This window comes from Hypomesus nipponensis, chromosome 5, assembly GCF_054491055.1.
Source record: "Hypomesus nipponensis isolate SF chromosome 5, ASM5449105v1, whole genome shotgun sequence".
Classification (NCBI taxonomy): domain Eukaryota; kingdom Metazoa; phylum Chordata; class Actinopteri; order Osmeriformes; family Osmeridae; genus Hypomesus; species Hypomesus nipponensis.
Window position 1 is genome coordinate 5,675,033 of NC_140365.1, and position 21,554 is coordinate 5,696,586.

A 21,554-nucleotide genomic window follows, 5' to 3' on the forward strand; every position below is an offset into this window, starting at 1 on the left:
GAATACGACGAGCAATGACAGAAAGCAAGAATAAGAGAGTTAGCCTACAAGAAAAGAAGTGTGGAGGAAAGGTAGAAACAGGGGGGGGGGGACAGAGAAAGTTGTTCTGTAGTTCCTGAACAGAACCTGTAGTTCCTGAATAAAACCTGGAGCGGCAGGGTTTTGGAAGGACTCCAGAAGCTTGTAGTGCAAGTCCGGGGTTGATAATGGCCCTGCATGTGTGTGTGTGTGTAACAGGTTTGGGATGCAGCCAAAGTACACAGTGTTTTGGTAATAGTTAACAGAGTGGGCAAACAGTTGAAGGCAGCAGTGAGGAGGGAGGTCAGCGATCTACATTAGACAGCCTTTCATCTCACCTCCTCGCTGGATCTGACACTGCAGCAGCCACACAGCCTGGGACACTAGTCCTTCTCCCCTTTCCCCCCTCCTCCTCCCCTCCTCCTCCTTCTCTTCCTCCCCTCCTCCTCCTCCTCCTCTCCCTTCCTTCCTCCTTTCCTCCTCTCCTCCTCCATCCTCTCTCTCCCTCTGTCACATCCGTATGGAAGCAAATCCAGCAGGTCACAGCTAAGCTTCAATAACACCATGCTGAATCATAGGGGATGGTGTGCTTTATTAAGAAAAGATCTAGTTCCTCTTCATGGAGGACTTAAGCTTCTGGAACAATAAACAGTTATCCTCCCCTCTCACACACACACACACACGCGCGCAAACATGACAAACGTACATGCACACACCACCATCACACTCCATTGTGACCAGAAAGATATGCTTCCAACATCGAATCCATTTCTACGGACTTGCCACATCTGACGATTGGCATGAACGCTATGACAAAGTGACATCCCTGAGGCCGCGTCGATGTCTTTTCTGCCGTCTCAACTTCAGATGTTCCCCAGCTGAGACGACACAAGGAGAGGGAGGTCGAAAAGAGCATTTCACAAATTAAGAATCATTACAGATGAATTACTGTCAAGGCTGTGAATACGCTGAAATAGCAAAACCGTAAATCGTCTTTGGAGAACATTCCGAGCATGTCCAAACGCCCGTGTCTGTGAATGTGCGTAGAATGGAAGGAATGCGTGTCGTGAGCAAAGCCCACACTCTGAGCTCCGGTATTAATATAATAGACGGTGTCATGTCTGCCCCATTCATCAGACCAACTCCTTCATCATCCTCCTCATCCACACGCTCATCATCCACTCCTGACACAGGCCTGTCGCCAGGCCGTGTCCACCGAGGACAGGCGGGAGGCTGGCTGAGCGAGGGGGACCATGAAGAGGTCAGGATGGAGATACAGGAGCATCCCTGGGTTATCCTCTGTCAGTGCACCACCACGTCATGTTCCATTCTGCACAGACCATCGACATCAGAGCACTGAGTCGCTCTTGACACAATGACTGTGTGTGTGGGAGTGTGTGTGTGTGTGTGTGTGTGGGAGTGTGTGTGTGTGGGAGTGTGTGTGTGTGTTTACTGTTCCTGCCCGTGTGTCTGTCCCTAACCTCCGGGCCCAGACAGTCCAAGGCCTCGCTAGCGAGGAGGCGTGCTGTTCCCGAGCCCCCGGCCCACCAACATCAGCTAGCGCTAGGCTAATCTGGGAGCAGGCAGACCAAACACAGGACACAAACCCCACCGTTAGCAGCCCGACTAGCCGTGAGAGCTAACCTCCACGGAGGCTCTGTGGCAGCGCCGAGGCAGTTGAAACCGCGCTCCTCGGCTCTGGGTCTTTAAATAGCGGCCCTTATCAGGCTCCTGGCCCTGGGCTGCACCGACCAGACAGACAGTCTCAAAGTGCAAGGGGAGCTGGCCGGGAGAGCGGCTGAACTGGGTGACATCAGACTGGCACACCATGTGGTAGGCAGGAGGTGAGACAGAGCAGGCGAGGCATGGAGACAAGAGAGGAGAGAGAGAGAGAGAGGGAGAGAGAGCGAGCAAGCGAGAGGGAGAGAGAGAGATAGAGAAAGGGGTGGAGAGTGAGAAGGAGAAATATAGAGGAGAAAGAAGGGCCGATAAAGAGAGATAAAAAGAGAGAGAGAGAGAGAGAGAGAGAGAGAGAGAGAGAGAGAGAGAGAGAGAGAGCGAAGGAGAGAATAGCAGACAGAGAGTCTCTGGTGCCCAGCCCGCTATAAAGCTACAAGTAGGTTGCCTCCGTCTCCGCGGTGACGACGCAGGGTGCTGCCTTCCTGGGGGAGGTTATCAGGCCAAGGCCCTGAGGTCTCTTAATGGCCCTGCTCTTTACACACAGATCCTCCTTTGATCCGGTCCGCCTCCAAGCCTTCACTGCAAGCCAAGGGCGGCTGGCTTTGACATGCAGAGGGCCAGCTTTCCCCCTCCCTGTACATATCAGGAATAGGAAGATACAGCATGCTGGAGCAAGTGTAAATAGAGAGATTACGCAACCGATACGGTGATATTCCGGCGCTTTTATTTGCTGTCCACGCGTACAGGTGTGCAGTCTGAGCTGAGAGACTCCGGCACGACACACGTGGTCCCGTCGTCGGCGACAAAGAACAACAAGTCTGACGGCGCTCTTCGCGCAGGTCTCCGAAGTGTTAGCAACATTCCATAGCAACTGCTCGCCGTCCTCCTTGAGGCCGATGGGAAACGTGTGGGCAGTCGGCGGCGTCCGGGCTCTCCTTCCTCCCCTCGGAGCGTCGCCTTAAGCTGCCGTCGCTCTGCATTCCTGCTCATTGCCAAGGTATTTACTTTGGACAAGAGAGGGAGGCACTGTGAGGGACTGCTTCTAATTAGGAGCAGTCAGTCTGGAGATCAGAGCCAATTCTAACAGGCACACTGGAGACTGCCTCCAACTCCCATTGCCCTGTCTGCCGGGAGGGTGGAGAGAAAGGGGGGAGGGGGGGGGGGGGGGGCATGGTTTGTGAATGAACCAATCCCCACACACAAACACACAGGCCCAGCCTGGCTGAGCGTGGATGAGGAGGCACAGAGGGTTTTGGGCTCTGATGTTTGTGGAGCGTGACCAGGCTCCGTGGATCTGTTGTTCTGCTGCTGAGGAAGCTCTAATGGGTGGCTGGTGACATCGTTATCATGTGACCCCCCCCTACAGGAAGGAAGGACCTGGGGTGATGGGGACGCTGGTTCGATGGTCGCCGTGGAGGACTGGCTGATAGGAATCCAGGCACGAAACAGCTCTCCTGCTCGAGCACGACGGTTCTCAAGAGGAACATTTGTGGGAAGGAGGGAGGTGCAGAGTCTGGCCTGGAGTGGGTGAGTGTATAAAGTGAGGGCCGAATGGAGGAGCCACAAAAAGCAGGCAGGAAACCTCCCATCATACTGTGAGTGTGTGTGCAAGAGAGATAGAGACACAGTATGTTACTGTGTTAGTGTGTGTGTCAGAGGTTAGACATCTAATGCCAACTTTAATCCCCCCCCCCCTACCCCCCAACACACACACACACACACACTTACAAGCATGAACACACTCCACGCACACACTAACATGTGACAGTTCCTCTCAGACCCTGAGTGCACACACACTTAAGCACGTGTCCTTCAGCACCCAAGCAATCCTCTCCCCCGCGGGCAGACTAGACTCATCCATCTCCACAGATGAGGAGGACACACAGACAGACACACATATAACGGGCCTCCAAATATCTCCACGATCACAAAAGTTCCCAAACTGCTCTTTCCTCCCCTCGATCAAGAAACGGAATCTCGAAAGGCTTTCGGGATATCGACAGAAAAACCGTAGCCCGCCGCCTTCGAGAGCTCAGCCGACTGACTGGGAGAGCATAATCTGAGCCGAATGTTTCGAACGTCTTTGCGATGGCCTGTCATTCATGCAGAGCACCAGTGCTGGTGATGATACGATGCGTGCATTCTTTCCCCGGGCCCCTTTCAATGGGCCCAATCCGACGCCGGCCAACACGTGACAGCATCTCTCAGCACACACATTCACGGCTCCCTCAGACGATGACACAGCACATTAAACAGCCTCTCTGTCGCAACACGCAAACCGCCTTTGCCTTGGAAGCCGTAGCGCTTAACTGTTATTTTTTCTCCCAAATTAAATGGCATTTGTTTAAGTGTAAGCAGAGACACTGTCATGGTTACTAATCTCCCGAAGCGAGTGGTGTTTTGAGGATCGGCACCTTTTCAGGGCTTGATGTGGGGAGTGTATACGGTTGGGTTTGCTGTGGTGAAGTAACTGAGCAGGGCAGGGAGGCTCCTGGAGACACACTGGAGGCTTTCTGCAGGAAGGCAGGGAAAAGGTCAGGGGCAGGACGCGCCGTTTCTGCGGCGGCTGGATCTTAGGAGGTGACCATGTGACTTTGGAGACATAAAGCATTTTCTGTCAGCCTGGGCATCTGCTGGGATCTGGGGTTACAATATGGCTTTTGTTGTCATGGCAGCTCAAAGATCTGAGTCACTTTGATCCCGGTTAATAGAGTTTGGTAAATGATCAGAGCGTGGGTTCAAGTCCCCTTCATACACAATGTCACTCACTCACTCACGCAACACCCACCCCCCCCACTCACACACACACACAGTGGTGAAGGCTATACTCATGTTGGCCCAGACACAGTAGACTGAATTGAGTTACTCTGCCTAAAGTGCAACTGTAGACCGTAAATATGAAGTCGGCTTTAAAGTCTATAGTCACTGAGAGAGAGGGAGAGAGAGGGAGAGAGAGAGCGCGCAAAAGCAACACTCCTCCTTTCTAATCTTCATCCCCTGGAAGCCAGGAGCTGGAGAGAGAGAGAGACAGATTTACACGAAGCTGCCTTCACCAAGAGACTGATTGAGTGAGGGAGTGAGTTTGTCTCAACATTGAGAGCATGTGCTCTACGGTGATAACTCCTTCCCTGCGCTCTCTTGACAAACTAAGTACTTCCTGCATTTGAGTGATGTAGCCATTTTTGTCTTCAACACTGAAGCGAAAACGCTATGAATTATAATCATTCAAGGGGATTTCAAGAGAGCAGAATCAGTGACAGACAGCGAGGGAGAGTATTGGAAACTCGTATGGTGGAAGCAAAGAGAGCAAAAGAAGAGAGAAAAAGAGAGCAAGAGCTCGAAAATACAGAGGAAGGTCCTAGTTGTGATCTTACCACAGGTACAAATAGGAGACATGAGGTCATGGGTGCCCACATGGACTTCATTACTTTCTTATCAGGGAGAGGGGCCAACACACACACACACACACACACACACACACACACACACACACACAGAGCCCCTGGCCAGTCAGTAAAGTATGATGCAACAGTCCCTACTCTTACAAATACCTCAAATTCAGGCCTAGATCCACAGGGGAAGGAAAGCCAGGCAACCACACCCTGGACAAGATCAATGGCTCTGCTCTGCACATAAGCTAGCAGCTCATCCAGATCTGCAACCACACGCTAGCAGGAGGAACACACACACACGCTAGCAGGAGGAACACACACACACGCTAGCAGGGGGAACACACACACACGCTAGCAGGGAGAACACACACATGCTAGCACGGGGAACACACATACACACACACAATCACTGCCTCACACGCAACATCTACACCAAGCTCAACCAATTTTTTGAAAGGTATGCAGTCCAAACGCAAATCCATTCTCCAGGTCAGTGTGACCCAGAGTATGGATTAGGGAGGGACTGGAAAGGGACAGGTGTCTGACTTGACCTGGAGAACAGGCAGGAATTCAGAGAGGCCACTCAAGTTACCCATCTCACTTAGTGTGCTAGAATACCAGTCTGCCCAACAATTTAACCCTGTGACCTTTAGATAATTGAATTCCACTGACCCTATGCACCCAGTCTGGCTACATCAGGTAAGAACCTTTCCCTCCCTGGAATGCGTGCGTGTGTGTGTAAGTGTGTCTCTTTAGTACTACTGAAGTGATGAGTCACACTTCTTCACTGTAATGCATGCGTGCCCATACAATAACTCCACAGTGGGACCTGCCAACAGCCACTGCTCCTTCACAACTGTGATCAGTGGAAACATTATTTTCTAAGCCATGGAGAGTACAATTAGGAGGCAACATAGCTCCATGCTTTACAAAAAAATGTGGACACTAATGTGTCTCTGTGTGCGTGTCACAGACGGTTCTTTTCACAGGCTCTCCAGGTAAGTCTGTCTGTCTCTGTCTGTCTCTGTCTATCTGTCTGTCTGTCTGTCTCTTTGTCTGCTTGTCTGTCTGTCTGTCTCTCTCTCTCTCTGTGTCTCTCACTCTGTCTCTCTCACATATATATATATATATATATATATGTGAGAGAGAGAGAGAGAGCGAGAGAGAGAGAGAGACAGAAAGAGTGAGACACAGAGAGACAGACATATATATATATATACAGCAACAGTGAGAGTTGAGCAGTTCAAAACAGGTCACACGAAAACCCTCTAAACTTGGCACGTACACTGTTTGTGGAGATAAAATAGCATGGGTGAGAGCAGGCCCCCCTTTACTGTGAGCTGTCTGATTGGGTGAGGTTGTTTGTGTTTCTACAGTGGCGACTACTCTGCCCCCTCGCTCTCCTCTCGCTCACCCCATCCGTGGGCCAGTTCAAGGATAAGGCCAGTAGTAATGCCTTTACCATATTGAGTGGTGTGTGTATGCATGTGTGCGTGTGCATAGTAGAGTAGTAGCCATTTCCTGAGTGACCGCTGCAACTGTGTCCGTGCACATGCATGCCCCAGTGTGTCAGAGGTGAAGGGGAGAATACTTTGGGGTGGGCAGTGCTGACATTGTGTGTGACTGAGTGTTCTGTAGAAGCACAGCACAGCGGGGAGTGATGACTGTCTATAGGGGTTGTTTGCGTGGGGGGAGTCATGAAAACGGGAAAAGAATGTGTTGTATAACATGGGTCTGACAAACACAGACACATTCAGACATTCCAGACCAGTTCTAATGACTTAAAAATAAGGGTGGACAGACTTAAGAGATTTGCCATGTTTCCCCCTGGTCTTTTTTCCGCAGTGCCCTGAGAAACATCTCAACAGCCATCCCCTGTGGACCCAAACAGGACTACCACCCCCCCCCCCCTTCTTTCTGTGCAGCCGTCCTGATCCTTTTTAGGAAACATAGGTGGGACAAACCATTAAGCAAAGGAATTGGGGGTCAATGCCAGATGTAAATGATTATCGGACTGCAAGATGTCATGGGAATATCTGTTTCAAGAATGATGCAGATAAGGCAGGCTCCATAAGGTGGTGTAAAGGAGAGGGATATCATAAAGGGAGATAGGAGGTAGTCAGGCCAGCAGATGCTCATTTATGACGGTGTCAGAACAGGTGGGACTGACGTCTGATGCACGGTGATGCGCGGGCAGCATACTGAACACTTCACTCCAGACCAACTTCTGAGAAAAAGGGACTTATCACATCCCAGAAAAGACCTTTTAATCCAGTTTTTTTCCTCTTTTTTTCCATAAAAGCTAACTAAAAAAGGAGATACTCATGCACTTCTAAAGAATATGGAAACCAATCATGGCAAAGTCTGTGTTCCTTTCAGGCAGCGGGAAATTGAGAGCTTAAAGGTATTTCATTCATGTCTTTATGAAAACTCCTGCAAGGCCTCGGGGCAGATATGCGAGTGATTCTGCTGATGTTTATGTTGAGGTCTCATATGGTGTCCATACCAGCAGGACCAGGGCATGAGAGCTCTGCATCCCAGAGCCGCTCTGAGCCAACGTGGAAGGAGGGCTGCACCGGAGAACCCAGACGCTCTCTCGGCAGAGCCGCCGTTGTTGTTCTGACTGCTGCGTAAAAAGATGGGAGACTGCATCTTGCAGGGACGTCTAGGGTTTGCCAAAAGTGTGAGCTCCTCCCATGAGGCAGAGCACAGTCTGACTATCCCACAAGCAGAACAATCCTCTGCCACCCTGCCAACAATCGAGACACTGCAGAACCAGCCGAGGCGTAAGACGAGGCCTCTGGCATCAAGGATTCGGCTGTACTGCGGCAGAACATTTTGCACTTGGTTTTGGCGCTTGTAAATCTCATGAGTCATAGGGGTGATATTTATACATGGAGAATGTGGCCAACGAAAATAAGGGGTCGTACAATCCAACGCTAATGTTACAATGTTCCTAGAAAGTTACACAGAGAGAGAAGAGAAACACCTTCGTTCTAATGAACCCCCCCCAGTCCTACGAAAAGACCTCGCTTTCAACCAGAGGGCAATCTGAAAAGGACATCCAGCAGCAACATGGCCGCCGCTGGCACAGAGGACACGAGGAGCCCTGGAGAGCCTGTTATCTTATCCAGGGGATAGGAAATACGGACAGGAAACCCACGGGGAGGAGGAAGAGGGAGGGCATATCGGAAGTGCAGTGTAAACAGCCTCCTTTTTTAATCATCTCAGCTCACGTTTTGAACTGCTGGGACACTTTGATGTGCTCCCCCAGCTCCCCCTCCACCCTCCCATCCCAGGGAAACCAGCATCCCTCTGCCCGAGAGCGCCTGGAGATAGTCGTCTCTGTGACTGTTCTAAACTCGGGGAGAGGTGGAGGCCCTCGGCCTCCTGGGATACTGAGGAGGAGAAAGAGCGAGAGAGAGTCTGCTAGCCGTCTGCTAACAGGGGTGCAGAAGGAAACCGCCCACAGTCTAGAAGTGCCCTGCCCAATTACTCTGTACCTGATGTCTTTGTGGTATCTCACAAAGGTCAACCAGACCTTTCAGGTTTACAAAGCCCACAAGAAACAGCATGAAAAAGAGAAAGGGAATTCTTAAGGGACTAGGCGGAAAGAGAGCCTTTTAAAATCGTTTAGCTTCTTTTAATTGGGCAGAGTGCCCATTGGAGGATTAACTTCAAAAGGTGCGGCAGGCGTAACCTCCTCCTCTCAGCCAGTACAGATGGCTTTCCCCTCAAGTTCAAAGCTATCCCAGAAGCCTTTGCACTTCTCCACTGGCCGTTCAGTTTGGCTTTGTTGTGGAAGTGGGAGAGTCTAAATTCCTGGCCACTTGCATTGGTCCAAATAGTACTGGCCAGTGCTGAGCAAATGTGTGCCTTTGAGGACATGGGTATTTAAACAGAGAGATTAGAGTCTGTGATAAGATATACAGTAGAGAGATTCATGGCAACATGCCCATGACCTGAATACATAAAATAAAATAAAAATATATATTTATATATTAATGAAATTAGGTTTTCAAATCTACAAACTCATAAGTTCACCAAATTCACAAGAGACCCTCAATAAAAATTGTTGTACGGTTGAAGTCAGAGAAGCCACAATATTAGGTATGAATGAATACTACTAGTATGAATAAATACATGAAGACATGTCTACAACAAAAACCTTCTGCAATCAAGTCATTGCATATGATTACATGTCTTTTTTTTTTTCTCATGCTATATCTTGTTTTTCTATCGTGAAACCGAAACACAGTCAGTCAAGTCAGTGGAACAGCAACCTGTGGCCGACATCAAACGTGGTCAGAGAGGTGTAATTACTCTGGGTTATGAAAACTGGCTGTCATGCTCCACCACGGTTGAGAGTCAAATTCAGAGTAGCCCGAGGAGCTGCGAGTCAGACACGCCTGACTGCCCGGAGAGGGAGAGAGAGAGAGACATGACTACTCTACTGTTGGATACTCAACGGCAGAGGCCTCTTCTGTGCCTGAGCTTTTCATCTCTACTCAGCCCTAAAGTGGCTCAATGTAAACAAGTAAGCCACAAAACAGTTGGATGTGGATCTAATGGATCCCCTATGGTTTTAGGATTCATCTCATTCCTGTTGGTGTGTTCTTAGTGGCCCCCGACAGACTAGAAACGAGTGACATATGAGAAGGAATGTGAGTGGTCAGAGGAAAAGAAAAAGAAGAGTCTGTAAAAGAGAGAGATGGAAAGAGATGGAAAGAGAAAGAAACACAGAGAAAGAGAGAGAGAGAGAGCGAGAGAAAGCAACACTCCTCCTTTCTAATCTTCATCCCCTGGAAGCCAAGAACAGAAAAAAGTTGGAACATAAAGAGTCTTGCAGAGGCAATGAGAACCTGTTAGAACAGGCCTGCACAGCAACAAAGGGCATCTGACAACACAACGCCCCCTCTGTGCAGTGTGGGTACAGCCTGGGCTGGGGGTCTGAGGACTGCACCACCTCACATTAACACTCTCCAGATAGAAAACCTACTGATCTACTTCAGGAGGTGAATAGCCAGACTCGCCCTGCAAAAGCTCATCCTCAATCTGAAACACAGAAGGGCAAACTATCTCTATGGAGCTATAGGTGTCTGAATAGCTTGAGGAGATATCAACAGGGATGTTATCATTCATCAGAGAAGTACACCATCCCTTCTGATCTGGCAGAACAGTTACAAAGTACCAGGTACACAACACTTCACACACAAGAGAAACAATGTCAGCCATCACTTCCACCAGAATGATCAAGGTTGCGCCCATCAGTGGCGTTTCACTATACATGACTGCCTTTATACTGCCAGATTACAATATTTATAATCTTATTAAAATACAAATTCTCTGTGTAAACCGAGAAAAAAAAGGAAACATTCACCATGAGCCACCCTAACACACTAAAATTCATATCAAATCTGTAAGCAAATATAGAACAAATTCAGGGTACACTCTTTTACAGTGTACAATCATATTTTTCATAATAATGGAGTTTGCCCATGTAAAGACTGTAATTCCTTATCAATGATTGCAGACTGTGGCATGTGGTTGGCCTCCTGCACCTGGTGAGTGAGGACAGACAAGATCCTACAGTACCTCATATCTGTCATCTCCCATTCTTCAGAGACAGTAAATAAATTGACTTAATGTTAACCTTTATGTCCCAGCATTAATCCACTTGTGAATCAAAAATATGCAGACGTGCACTGAAAGCTTGATTAAAATGGAGAGCTGACAGGATTGTATACATGATACATTCACACCATATGTACATGAGTTTACAAGTTCTTTACAAAAATGGATAAAGAACTGTACCAAGGACCTACAAACCATACTGCATGCCTTGTTTAGTTAAGAACTGATTTGGCAAAACGTGGTTATAAGAACGATCATGGCCATAGGAATTGTGGTGACTATAGAGCCTTAAATAAGGCAGTGGGTGTGTTATTGGCAGGGGCACTCCTCTACTTCATCTTTCTTGAATCATGTTTTATGGACAGGAAGGAAAGTTAGGGTGAATGTAAACAAACTATTCTCAATAAACAGGTAGCCTATCACTTAATGGTTGCAGCGTTTCATAAACTGCTATCACCAGCAAAGTGAAGAGTGCAATATTTATTTGAGTACATAGTTGGAGTTGGATGCCAGTGAAATGGTTGGTCTGAGACAGTTTAGGTTACCCTGGGTTTAATATATGGTTTGTGATCATTTGTTACGGGACAGTGATCATGAAACTTTAATGGCACCTTACCTGCATCAGTTTCCCCTCCGCATAACCGGCACTTCCTCCAACAAAGAGCCCCTCCAGGGTAATGGGCGTCCCAGTGAGCTCATGCTTGAGCAGTGTCACCTTGATGACAGCTCTAGGGGCCGACCGTTCAGACTCCACAGCCGCAGCCAGCTCCAGGCCAGTCTGGCCAAACACCACCTGCAGGGCCGCCATAAGCAGCCACGGCCAGACACCGGCCAGTCGCCGCTGGGGAAGGGTCATTTCCTTGGTGGTAGCGGCGGGCCCCGGCCGTACATTGTGGACTTCAAAGCTTGGCAATTAGGAACCTAATAATTCAGTAATTGATCTGATAACAAAAATCAAGGCTCACTGAATGCCATAATGTCTCATGGGTGAATCCTCTGTAAATTCCTGGTGATTTCTTATCCTGCTTTGAAAGTCTGTTCCATGTAGGCTGTTTTAAACATGACGGCTGTCATATTTGCCAACAGTAGCCTTGGCTACATTGAACGTATTGCCTACAAAATATGCGAAATGTACCAAAATAACGCTGTCGATATAGTTAAAATAAACACATCATAGCATAAGTTACATTACGTTAATCGGTGTCACTATTATAAGTTGCTAAACAGTGCATGCAACGAGACGTGAACACATTGACTGAAATAGCGTAGCTTGACGTGGACATTGATTTTGCACTCTCTCAAGGGCTTTGGGGTTTGCCTACTTGAAATACAACAGTAGGCTAGGCCGGTCCATTTGCAACGTGCAGGTTGTAGTAAACAGTCCAGTCGGTTCCAACACGGCTGCTTCTGCTACATCTTCAACTGATGAAGTTTAGGATAATCCGCCCAAAACTTTTGCAACAACTGACATTGGTGAACACGGCTCTTTGAAAAACATGAATCACTGCAACATTACAGTCAATAAGCTACTAAATATTCCATGTCGCATTTCAAGAGCAATAGGCGAAATCTCACGAATGACTCCAGAGGCAACAAGTTGTCAAAGCACCGTCACAATTTTCCTGGTTCGTGCGCTCAGTACCGTGAAGAGGCTACACTATATTATCATCACAACGTATCCAGAGAACTCAAAGTGCTTCTGAACTAGATTGGTTTGTATCCTAAATGTTGATATGACTTGATCCCAGTTGGAAAACAATTGACAAGCGTTTCTTCTAAGGGTGCGTTGCAGCACATTTTCGCCCAGCAAATGTCACCAAAAGTTCATAATGTAGCTTTACAGAATATTTAAATAATTAACCAACTCATTTGAACAGTTGCATTCAGCCTACCTGACAGTTCAAAATCACGTGTATTTTTTGAAACCGACAAATCCACATGTCTATCGCTCAGTAAAGTCGCTTGCTATCTAAACGTGTTCGCTTATTGCCTCCCTCAAAAAAAAAAAATTCTCCGGTGTCCCGTCTAGGTTACAAACAATTCTTAATAGAAATTCTCCACCGGCTAACGATTTTGAAAAAAGCCACTATTGTCATAAGGTTACCGAAAAGTCCTTTGAAGTTGAACAAACACAGAATCACTGGTAGCCGGGTCGTTAACAAAAGTGTTGTTGATCTTCATACTAAGTTAAAGTGGTAAAGATAGACTATAGACTCCTACAGCAAAGTCACGAAATCTGGATCTCCGAATCTGCCTCCCCTGGGATCTCATTGACTGTCTACCTGCTGACTGCCTGTCACCGAGGGTGGAGCAGCAGAGGGACACTCGTACCAAAGGCCAATGTGGAGCTCCCTCCAGTGGACACTGCACGAGAACAAAATCTTCATGAGGCAAACGTGACCCACTTTTTCGTAAAACAAAAACAAACAAACCTTACTTGTTTGATTTTTTTTATCACAATAGTTTAAAAAACATAAAGGTTTTTAAAATGATGAAAATGTACTCAAGGTTAAAATGTTTGCCACATACATTTGGTTTTCATTTTACACTGACAATTGCGATAAAAACTAATTAGTAATCATTGCTTTCCAATTAATTACACGTTTCTTGTATATAATGTATGCATTGATGAAAACTATACATCCAGAATGGCCTGTTACAATGCTATATGTATGCATCTATAAAGTCATAAATAAATAATAAGTTAGAACAAAGAGCTGAACTTGCATACTACAACAGTTTCATGCCAAACTAAATCCATCTAAATAAAATGTTGCAACAACAAACTGGCCATGTCTGAGAAACTCTCCTTAGTCTGAGCAGAACTGAGAACGTCAGCGACACTGAGTCAGGTCAAGATTCCTGCTTACATGCCACTTCAACCAACATGTTGAGATCTAAAATACAAAACAATTAACCATCAATGAACAGTCAAATTAGGACTGGAGAAATACTAAAGCAAACTTTACTGTAGGATGAACTAATGATAATTACTGAAGTTGTGACCTGGGTACTCGTCATGTTGGATAATAAGAAGCTGCACTCAGTATGGCCAATGGTTGTTGATTGCTTTACCTGGAGATTTAGTTTGCTTCCTGGTGCTAATGCTGTCCTGCGTGACACTGGCATCATGTAAACTGTTGGTGACCTCTATGTCTACGAGCTCTGTTTCCTCCACCTCAGAGCCGCTGCACTCTTCCTCCTGAAGGCACCAAGAACAACAAGTCTGTTTGTTTCGTTTGGATACATTTCTTCTAAGACTGCTATGCTGCTGCTGTGTTTTGGAGAGTACAGTCTTGTTAATACAGTATGCTTACCTTGTGATAGGCCTCCACATGGGTCGTCTTGGATTCTAGAGTGAAAGGCTGTGTCTCCACTTCCTCTGGCTCACCTGCAGGGCCACTTGCTGTTCCTTGTGGGACATTCCCTGAGACTGCAATAATGATGGGCCCGTGTGGAGTAACTGAGTTGGCCTCCATGACTACTGGCATGGAGCTGGAACTGAGTGAGTAGTTGAAGTGTGAGGAGACACAGCTGTGGATGGAGCTAACAGGCTGGTCTTCAGGCGAAGAAGGAGGCTGGGACTGCTTCTCTGGGGTCTCCACTTTGACCATATGTATTTTGGGGGATGCTTGCAGTTCATCAACTATCTGGAACACTCTGTCCAGGTTGACATCATTCTTCTTGGTGTCCTGGTTTTCTCCACTTTGCCAGTCCTGGTTTTGGTTTCCCGGATACAAAAAGCCCATAGGACAATTTGGCTTAAAAAAAAAAGATACAGGTCATCAGTAATAATATCAAAGCGTAGAAGGCCACAAATTAAATCTTCCAGGTTTGAGGTTTACACCCATAAATTAATTTAGAATTCGACTCCATTTTGCACCAGGAAAATATCCAATTTTTTAACTATTAAGTTACGATACAAACTCAATAGCAGTAGAACAATGTCCTCTGTTTCTTAGTGCAATCTACCTGGTAATAGCTGTAATGAGAGTATGGAGCAGGTGTCTGGTGAGCACTTGTCAGATCATGGTCCATTGGGCTTGGGGGGCAACACTGGCAAACTGCTGAATGACAAACAAATTCACCATTTAGATTCACAGAAAGCTAGCAATGCAGATAAAGTATGTTAAAATAACCACTGAATATTTCTATGATGGATTACCAGGAGAGTAGAATCCAGGTCGATACTGTGGATGATGGGGGATGAAACTATTGAACTTCTGTCCAGGGTTAACAAGGCTTTGTGCACCTTGCTGAATGTGCACAGTGGTTGGGTTTGACTGCACGCCACAGGATGTGTCTGTAGGAAAACGGTGGATGACAGATATTGGGATTCCCTTGTCAGTGTAGAAAGTGGTAGGAGTTGGAGCATCTCCATGGCCCATGATCCAGCCACGTGGGGGGACTGGGGTTCTGTTGTACTCCTTCATGGGCTGAGATCTGCTTGGATGATATGGGTGAGGGGGTGCACGCTGGGCCTGCCCAACAAATGCAGAGCCTGAGGAAACATTGAGATAATTATTCGCTGACACGTTCTTAAATAGGATGAAACATGAATATCACAGACCTAATTGCCAATGAAGATGTACCTCTCCTCACAACTTTGAGTCTGTCTTCAACATCACCATTTGCCACGAGTCGTCGAAAGCGATTTGGTGGCCGACAGTTCACCTCAAGGCCAGCTTCCATTTTTGCTTTGTTACTACTTGTAAGTCTCTTCAGATTCACAAGTAGTTCAGGATGGCATTGCTTGAAGTTTTGGTTGTGGAAGTGATGTTGGATTCCCTTTGTTGAAGAATTGCCATCACTCTGCTTCTCCCCTGATCCAATCACCTTTCGAAACCCATAAAGATTCAGTTGGCGGATGAAGCTTGTGAAGTTGGTCGTTTTGAAAAGATCCAGGGTTTCAAACGTGTTCTTCTGGGGGGACAGCAGCTCAGCTTCAAACTGCTGTTGGTTAATTATCACACCTTCACCGCTGGGATCCCAACGAATGGAAGAGTTCTGGGGGTTGTTGACTAGACGCCAGAGTTTTGCGGGGAAGTTGTTGGGGTTTATCGGTATGGTAAGGAGTGCCTCTTCCAGGTCCATATTTTCACCTGGGAGGAGGGACGGATTTGTTACTGTAAACAAGGGTATTCTTGTCTATCATTATTGGATAGTTAGTTTTAATGTTATAAAGAAATTAGATGAGGACGCTCCTGGCCAACGGGTGAGGTCAGACGAGCCAACCGTTTTTAGACCTATACTGTACCGAGGTTGGCTCTAGCTCAGTCAAACTTGGTTTAGGTCTAAAAAGCTACAGTAAGCTTGCTAGCTACTAGTAGCTGTATTGTGGGCTAGCTATTAGATAGCGTTACTGTAACTGTTCACTTCGTGATCAAATGGCCGGCTAGCTAGCCTAGCCTATTAACCTGAACAACAGTTTTTACCTTATTAAAATTATTTCTAAACACTCAACAAAATAACTTCCGGAAAATGGAAAACCTTGTTTTTTCCTGCGTCTCTTTCTTCGTCTCAGAACCGTTGGAAGTATTCCCGAACCGTTGGAGCGCGTTCCCACATAATCAATGAGTTCAAATTCCAGAAAAAACTTCATTCTCGAGCAAGTTCACGAACATAATTTTGTTCTCGAGCTGTAGAGAAATCGTCTCACTAGTATGGATTTAGCCTTTCTACAGAATTCCTTTAAGGGTTTCAAGCAGTAATAGAACAACTTGCTGTGGAAGACAGTGACCTTAACAAGCAAAATGAGATGCACAGGTTAACAAATTAGAACGTTCATCATCAAAACCGCAACAGCAAATTAGCTTTCAAATATTCATATTACCAGCATTTTCTTTTTTATTGTATTTTATTTATATTTCTCTTTTTATTAAAATGTTTATTCTTGTGACAGTACTAAGAAATAATGGATTATATAAATACAACGCGTTTAATGAAAATTACAAGAGTAATATTTAAATAATAAACAAACAATCATGTGTCACTTATGTGGTTGATAAATTACAAATGGTACTTAGTAAAAAGTAAAAAAATATCTGGATCTTATTTATTTTGTACTTTTATTTATTTCATAAATAAGTCATATCATAGACTCAGTAGGTAAGTCTCAGTATCACTTCTACCTGCATATATGTACTAACAGACTGTCTAAAATTGCATTATACCATAGCTGGCGGATAGAGTAAATAGAGTTGAATAACTATGAATATTTGGCTTTTCTAGCGGTATCCCCAGAGGCTCTGGTATGCCTCTGCTCCTGCGTGTGGTTTTACGTGAAGCGTAAGTCAGTGACGTATATATGTTGCACCGGAAATTCTTCGTGCAGTTCACAAGGCAAAAAACACATTGAATCAGGTTCGTGGCTAGCGTTAGCTACGTATCCTATACATTTGTTGTCTTCAGTACACAAAATGGCTTTGGAAACGGTTCCCAAAGACCTCCGCCATCAGCGGGCTTGTCTTCTATGCTCTCTTGTGAAGGTACTAATATATCACCTACATTTCAATTGTTATTACTATTAACTTTAATGATAGCGTTAGCTAAATGCTAGCTAGCTACCTAAGCATCAGACCAGTATTGCCAGGAGCCTCTGCCATAAAGACATCAGCATGCATTATTATGGAGCTACACCAATAGTTGATCAGTAATTATGTATAGCTAGTTAACTAAAAGAAGATTTCTTATCTGAACAGCTGACGTTCTATGTTAGCAAGTGCTAACAGCAGTGTTTCCCTTGTTTGCAACAACAGACCATTGATCAGTTTGAATACGATGGTTGTGACAACTGCGAGTCATATCTTCAGATGAAGGGGAACCGTGAGATGGTGTACGAGTGCACAAGCTCCTCGTTTGATGGGTATGACCACTGTCTAATTGCATGTAAACACATGGCAGGCTTGCATGATGATATGGTCGTTTAATATATCTATTAAATTGTAAACATTCTCTCTGTCTGTTTATAGGGTAATCGCCATGATGAGTCCCGAAGACAGTTGGGTGGCTAAATGGCAGAGAATAAGTAAATTGTCTTAATCCTAGCAATGCATTTCTACCATCTAAAGTAGGAAGTTGGCAAATTGCAATAGCCTTTTGTCACAACCCACAATTGTTCTAGGGTTTCTTAAATTCCAAATTGTATCAGGACAAATTGTTTAACTAATATTGGTGCTTTCCCAAGGTAATTTTAAACCTGGCGTGTATGCTGTTACAGTAACAGGACGTCTACCTCCAGGTATGTCCATCCAAATGCCTTTTATAATTGGTTGAAAACATAATGTGATTTTCTCAGACTGCAGCTATTTTAATATGTCTTATCGAGATTCATAATTCCCTCTCCTTGCAGGTGTGGTGAGAGAGCTGAAAAGCAGAGGGGTTATCTACAAATCCAGAGACACAGCTGTCAAGACCTGAGCATAACTTGTACCTGCCTACGGAAACAGCCAACAGCTTGACGTCACACTGTCACTCTGACACCATTCTTTTCCATAAACTTTAGACCATGTTGGAACTGAATTGTGGATCAAAAGCAAATGTTTTAGCTTGCTGAAATTGAAAGCATTGAAAGTCAGGGCTCATGTAAAAATTGTTTGTGTGAAATAACTTTTTTTGTTTTGAAAAGAGTACAAACATCAGTGGCTGGTGGGGATTGTTGTTCAGACATTTATTTTGCTTATGTTGTTGGTTGTTTGTAATTTCTTAAGTATGGTTGATTGAATGAAATACAACTTTTTCTAATAAAAATGTCTGGGATTTATTTCAAAATGTATTTTTACAGTGGTTCCACAAGTCTACCACTTGATTGCGCTGTGACACCAGTTGTGAAATGCAACAAATGCATTTAAGTGAAACGCATTTAAGTGAAACGCCTTTAGGTGACAACCATGAGCCACAAAATCACAACATAGTTACATCATATCCTGTATTTGGGTGGATTGAACATCCTCTGTAATACTTTAGGTACCTCCATTTGACAATTGTTGAATGTAACTTACATTTTTCACCTAACAGTAAAAAGCCTGGTGTTTAGATTGCTTTGCAGGTGAGCCAGAACAACTTATTAAGGCAGGATGGGTATAGCTCAGATGTAGAGCAACTGCAGATCTCGATGTTGCAGGTTAAATTGTATGTTGCTTTGGATAAAAGCGGGAGCTAAATGAATACACATCAATGTTGCATTTCACTAAACTCTGAGGCCATGCAAATGGGATGCTTAAGGATCATGAAAAGGAGGTGTAAATTGTAATATGAAACATACCTTTCCATCACTTCACTTGCAATGTTGTAATGATGATAGTGAGTTCAATGATACTGAATGGAAGTCTTGATTTCTGATGATTTAGTGACTGCTGTCAAGTTAAGATTCTACACGGTTGTTTTTAAGGTCTGGTTTGATTCTATTTTCACAAAATCATCAGGTACTCAAATAACATGTTGACATCCCGAGAACTTTGAAGAGCAAAGAGGGACAGGCTTTTCCCTTGTGCTGCAGTGTAAAAGAAACCAGCCTCAGGTGTTAACTTGCTGACAGACATGGCTTATCTTCAAATGCAACTCCATGCCAATGTCATATGAACCCAATGAATATCAGAATATCATTGCATTTTTCAGTGGGTGTGATACATTAGTTATATGAAGCAGTATTTACACTAAGATTCGACCTACAGTACCCAATAATTCTCTCGAATGATCCTGTTACATCTTTTTCACAATGGAATTAAATTATTCATACTAACTATAATAACAAAAATTATGTCTTGTGAAGTTGTGTTTTTAACGTTTCGTTATTGAATGCACAGTCCCAAGTGGAATGGAACAGTTGACAGTCAAATGACTAAATGTTAAAAAAAATGACTACATGTAAATGTAAATGTGTTTGATGAACCACCAGTCTTAGTCAACTTCCTGTGGTTTCACTTCAGCCTCCATACTGTGCCACTATGGCAAGAGGAGGGGGTAGGTGAGTCTTAGTTACATCAACTATAAGAACAAAGAACACCCATCTATCTCATGAAGAACAACACGTCAATTAATATCTGCTAAACAGTCAAGTCTTGTTTCACCTTGTTCCTCAACTACATTTGTAAACCCATTTTGATCAGTCATTCAATGATGGCAGTGGGTGGTTCTATATGTATCTGCACACTAAGAACAAAACTTGTGAACCAGCTATCTGTATCTCACGGCTAACCACAGGTTCTGTGACAGAGGTTTGGTGCTGCCAGCCCCGCCCTGTGGTTGTGACTCGTGCTTTAACTCCAGCATAGAACATCACACACTCTGTGTCTGCAGATTGTACTCTTCTTTGTCTGATCTTACAAGGACGCACAGGCCTGCATAGCCAGGTCTCATTGGTGGCTGCCATACTTGGTTTTGCCCTTATTTGGACATGGCTGTGGTGCTACTAATGTCTTAAATTGATATATTGCATATCAATCCGATTCCTGGTTGATAACAACTAGTATCCTGGCTCATATTTTTGTGACACTGTGGTCAGAGAGATTAAACTAGATGTTACAATATTTTGGGTTTTCAACATGTTGTCAACATGAAGACTACTGGGTAAAGTTTATGCTATTCCTCAAGCAATTAGCACGCATTCTACAGTGGGTGGATGGGAACAGTGATGAAATGGTGACATTGAGAGTACACCACAGCAAAGATCATTCCAAACGTTTCAACAGCACACAGAAACATGCACTTAAGCGCTCGTGACAGTGTTTCATAATGTCATGAGAGGGAACTTCCTCCCTCTCAGGCGTTGTGAGAGCGGCGACAGAACTGAGCCAGCGGGGGTTTCTGCAGCCATGTTGCTATGGTGAAATGTCCTCATCAAGGCTCCTCTCTAAGTATTTCACCCAAAATGTGCAGATCCAATTTTGGAACATTACAAAACAATCGAGTGCTAGTTCATGCATTGAACACATTGTTAGTGATTGTTTATAAATAGAATCAACGATGCCATTAAAGTGTCTATTTCGTTGGAAAGAGACGTGTGCCGTGGATTAAGGTGGGGCCAGAGAGTGTCCCAGTGGCAGGGCGTGTGGTTTGGTGTCGACACTGCCTGAGCAGCGGGAGAAGGCCTGGGGGAGCAGAGGCAGGGAGGGGAAATGGCTGCTGGCCCAGATAAGGTCTATCTCAGGGGACGGCGTGCGCTCTGGAAGGCCACCCTGGCCTGGTGCTCATCACGGCCACTGATCACTTCCTGAAAGGCCCTCACGTGGACACCGCAACACTGGCAGGGTCCTCGTTCCTGCCACCCCCCCCCCCCCCCTCATTTGTATCTGTGAGTATGGTTGTATACTGGACCCGAAGGTCGTCCAACCAACTGCTTTTGTGTGTTCCACGGTCACGTTTGAAGTTTAAAGGAGATTGTGCCTTTTCTGTTGCTGCTCCAAAGTTGTGGAACAGCCGACCTTTGTATATTAGGTCCTCTACTAGTAGCAACGTTTTTAAATCCCACCTTAAGACCTACCTTTTTTTCTTTAGCATTTGAGTCTGTAATTGGGTAGGAATTTTTCTTTATGTTTGTCGTGTCCTATAAATATGTCTAACTGGTTATATGTTTTGACTGTACAGCACTTTGGTCAACATAAGTTGTTTTTAAATGTGCTTCATAAATACATTGGACTTGACTACTGTATGTAGAGTGCAGTATTCATTACTCCGCCCAGTGTCCCTCAAGGCATTCATGACAGACTGTTCCCCTCATTTCTCTCACCCATTAACCTACATTGGGGATGGATTTCATGGGAGAAAATCAAGGCATTGTAAATGCGTCTCCCTTTTCAACAGACATTAGTAGTCATCACAAGGGCAGAACAT

At 45.3% G+C, this 21,554-nt stretch overlaps 3 protein-coding genes across 5 annotated transcripts in view; 1 reads left to right on the forward strand and 2 right to left on the reverse strand.

The window, feature by feature from the left end:
* Window positions 1-13,033, reverse strand: part of rnf43 (ring finger protein 43) — a 67,655-nt gene extending 54,622 nt beyond the window's left edge. Inside the window, exon 1 of the mRNA XM_084697643.1 lies at window positions 11,341-13,033. Coding sequence (XP_084553769.1) covers window positions 11,341-11,580 — 240 coding nt within the window. The 5' untranslated portion in view covers window positions 11,581-13,033. The remainder of the gene's footprint in view (window positions 1-11,340) is intronic.
* A 172-nt stretch (window positions 13,034-13,205) lies between these two features.
* On the reverse strand, window positions 13,206-16,510 carry hsf5 (heat shock transcription factor family member 5). Of its 3 annotated transcripts, none has more exons than XM_084697646.1 (7): window positions 16,215-16,510; window positions 15,317-15,826; window positions 14,890-15,225; window positions 14,697-14,788; window positions 14,042-14,485; window positions 13,800-13,926; window positions 13,206-13,621 (listed from the first exon to the last, which is right to left on the reverse strand). In XM_084697646.1, the coding sequence occupies exons 1-7, from the start codon at window positions 16,324-16,326 to the stop codon at window positions 13,578-13,580; spliced, it is 1,665 nt and encodes a 554-aa protein (XP_084553772.1). In that variant the 5' UTR covers window positions 16,327-16,510; the 3' UTR covers window positions 13,206-13,577. The 3 variants fall into 3 exon arrangements, with proteins under 3 accessions (XP_084553772.1, XP_084553770.1, XP_084553773.1); XM_084697644.1 differs by having other exon boundaries at window positions 13,208-13,621; window positions 14,697-14,791; window positions 16,215-16,509; XM_084697647.1 differs by having other exon boundaries at window positions 13,208-13,621; window positions 14,697-14,791; window positions 16,160-16,509.
* A 531-nt stretch (window positions 16,511-17,041) lies between these two features.
* Window positions 17,042-18,473, forward strand: supt4h1 (SPT4 homolog, DSIF elongation factor subunit). Its single transcript, XM_084697649.1, has 5 exons — window positions 17,042-17,212; window positions 17,483-17,589; window positions 17,696-17,751; window positions 17,911-17,964; window positions 18,076-18,473. Exons 1-5 carry the CDS (start codon window positions 17,144-17,146, stop codon window positions 18,141-18,143), a joined length of 354 nt encoding a protein of 117 aa, XP_084553775.1. The 5' UTR covers window positions 17,042-17,143; the 3' UTR covers window positions 18,144-18,473.
* Window positions 18,474-21,554: the final 3,081 nt, after the last annotated feature.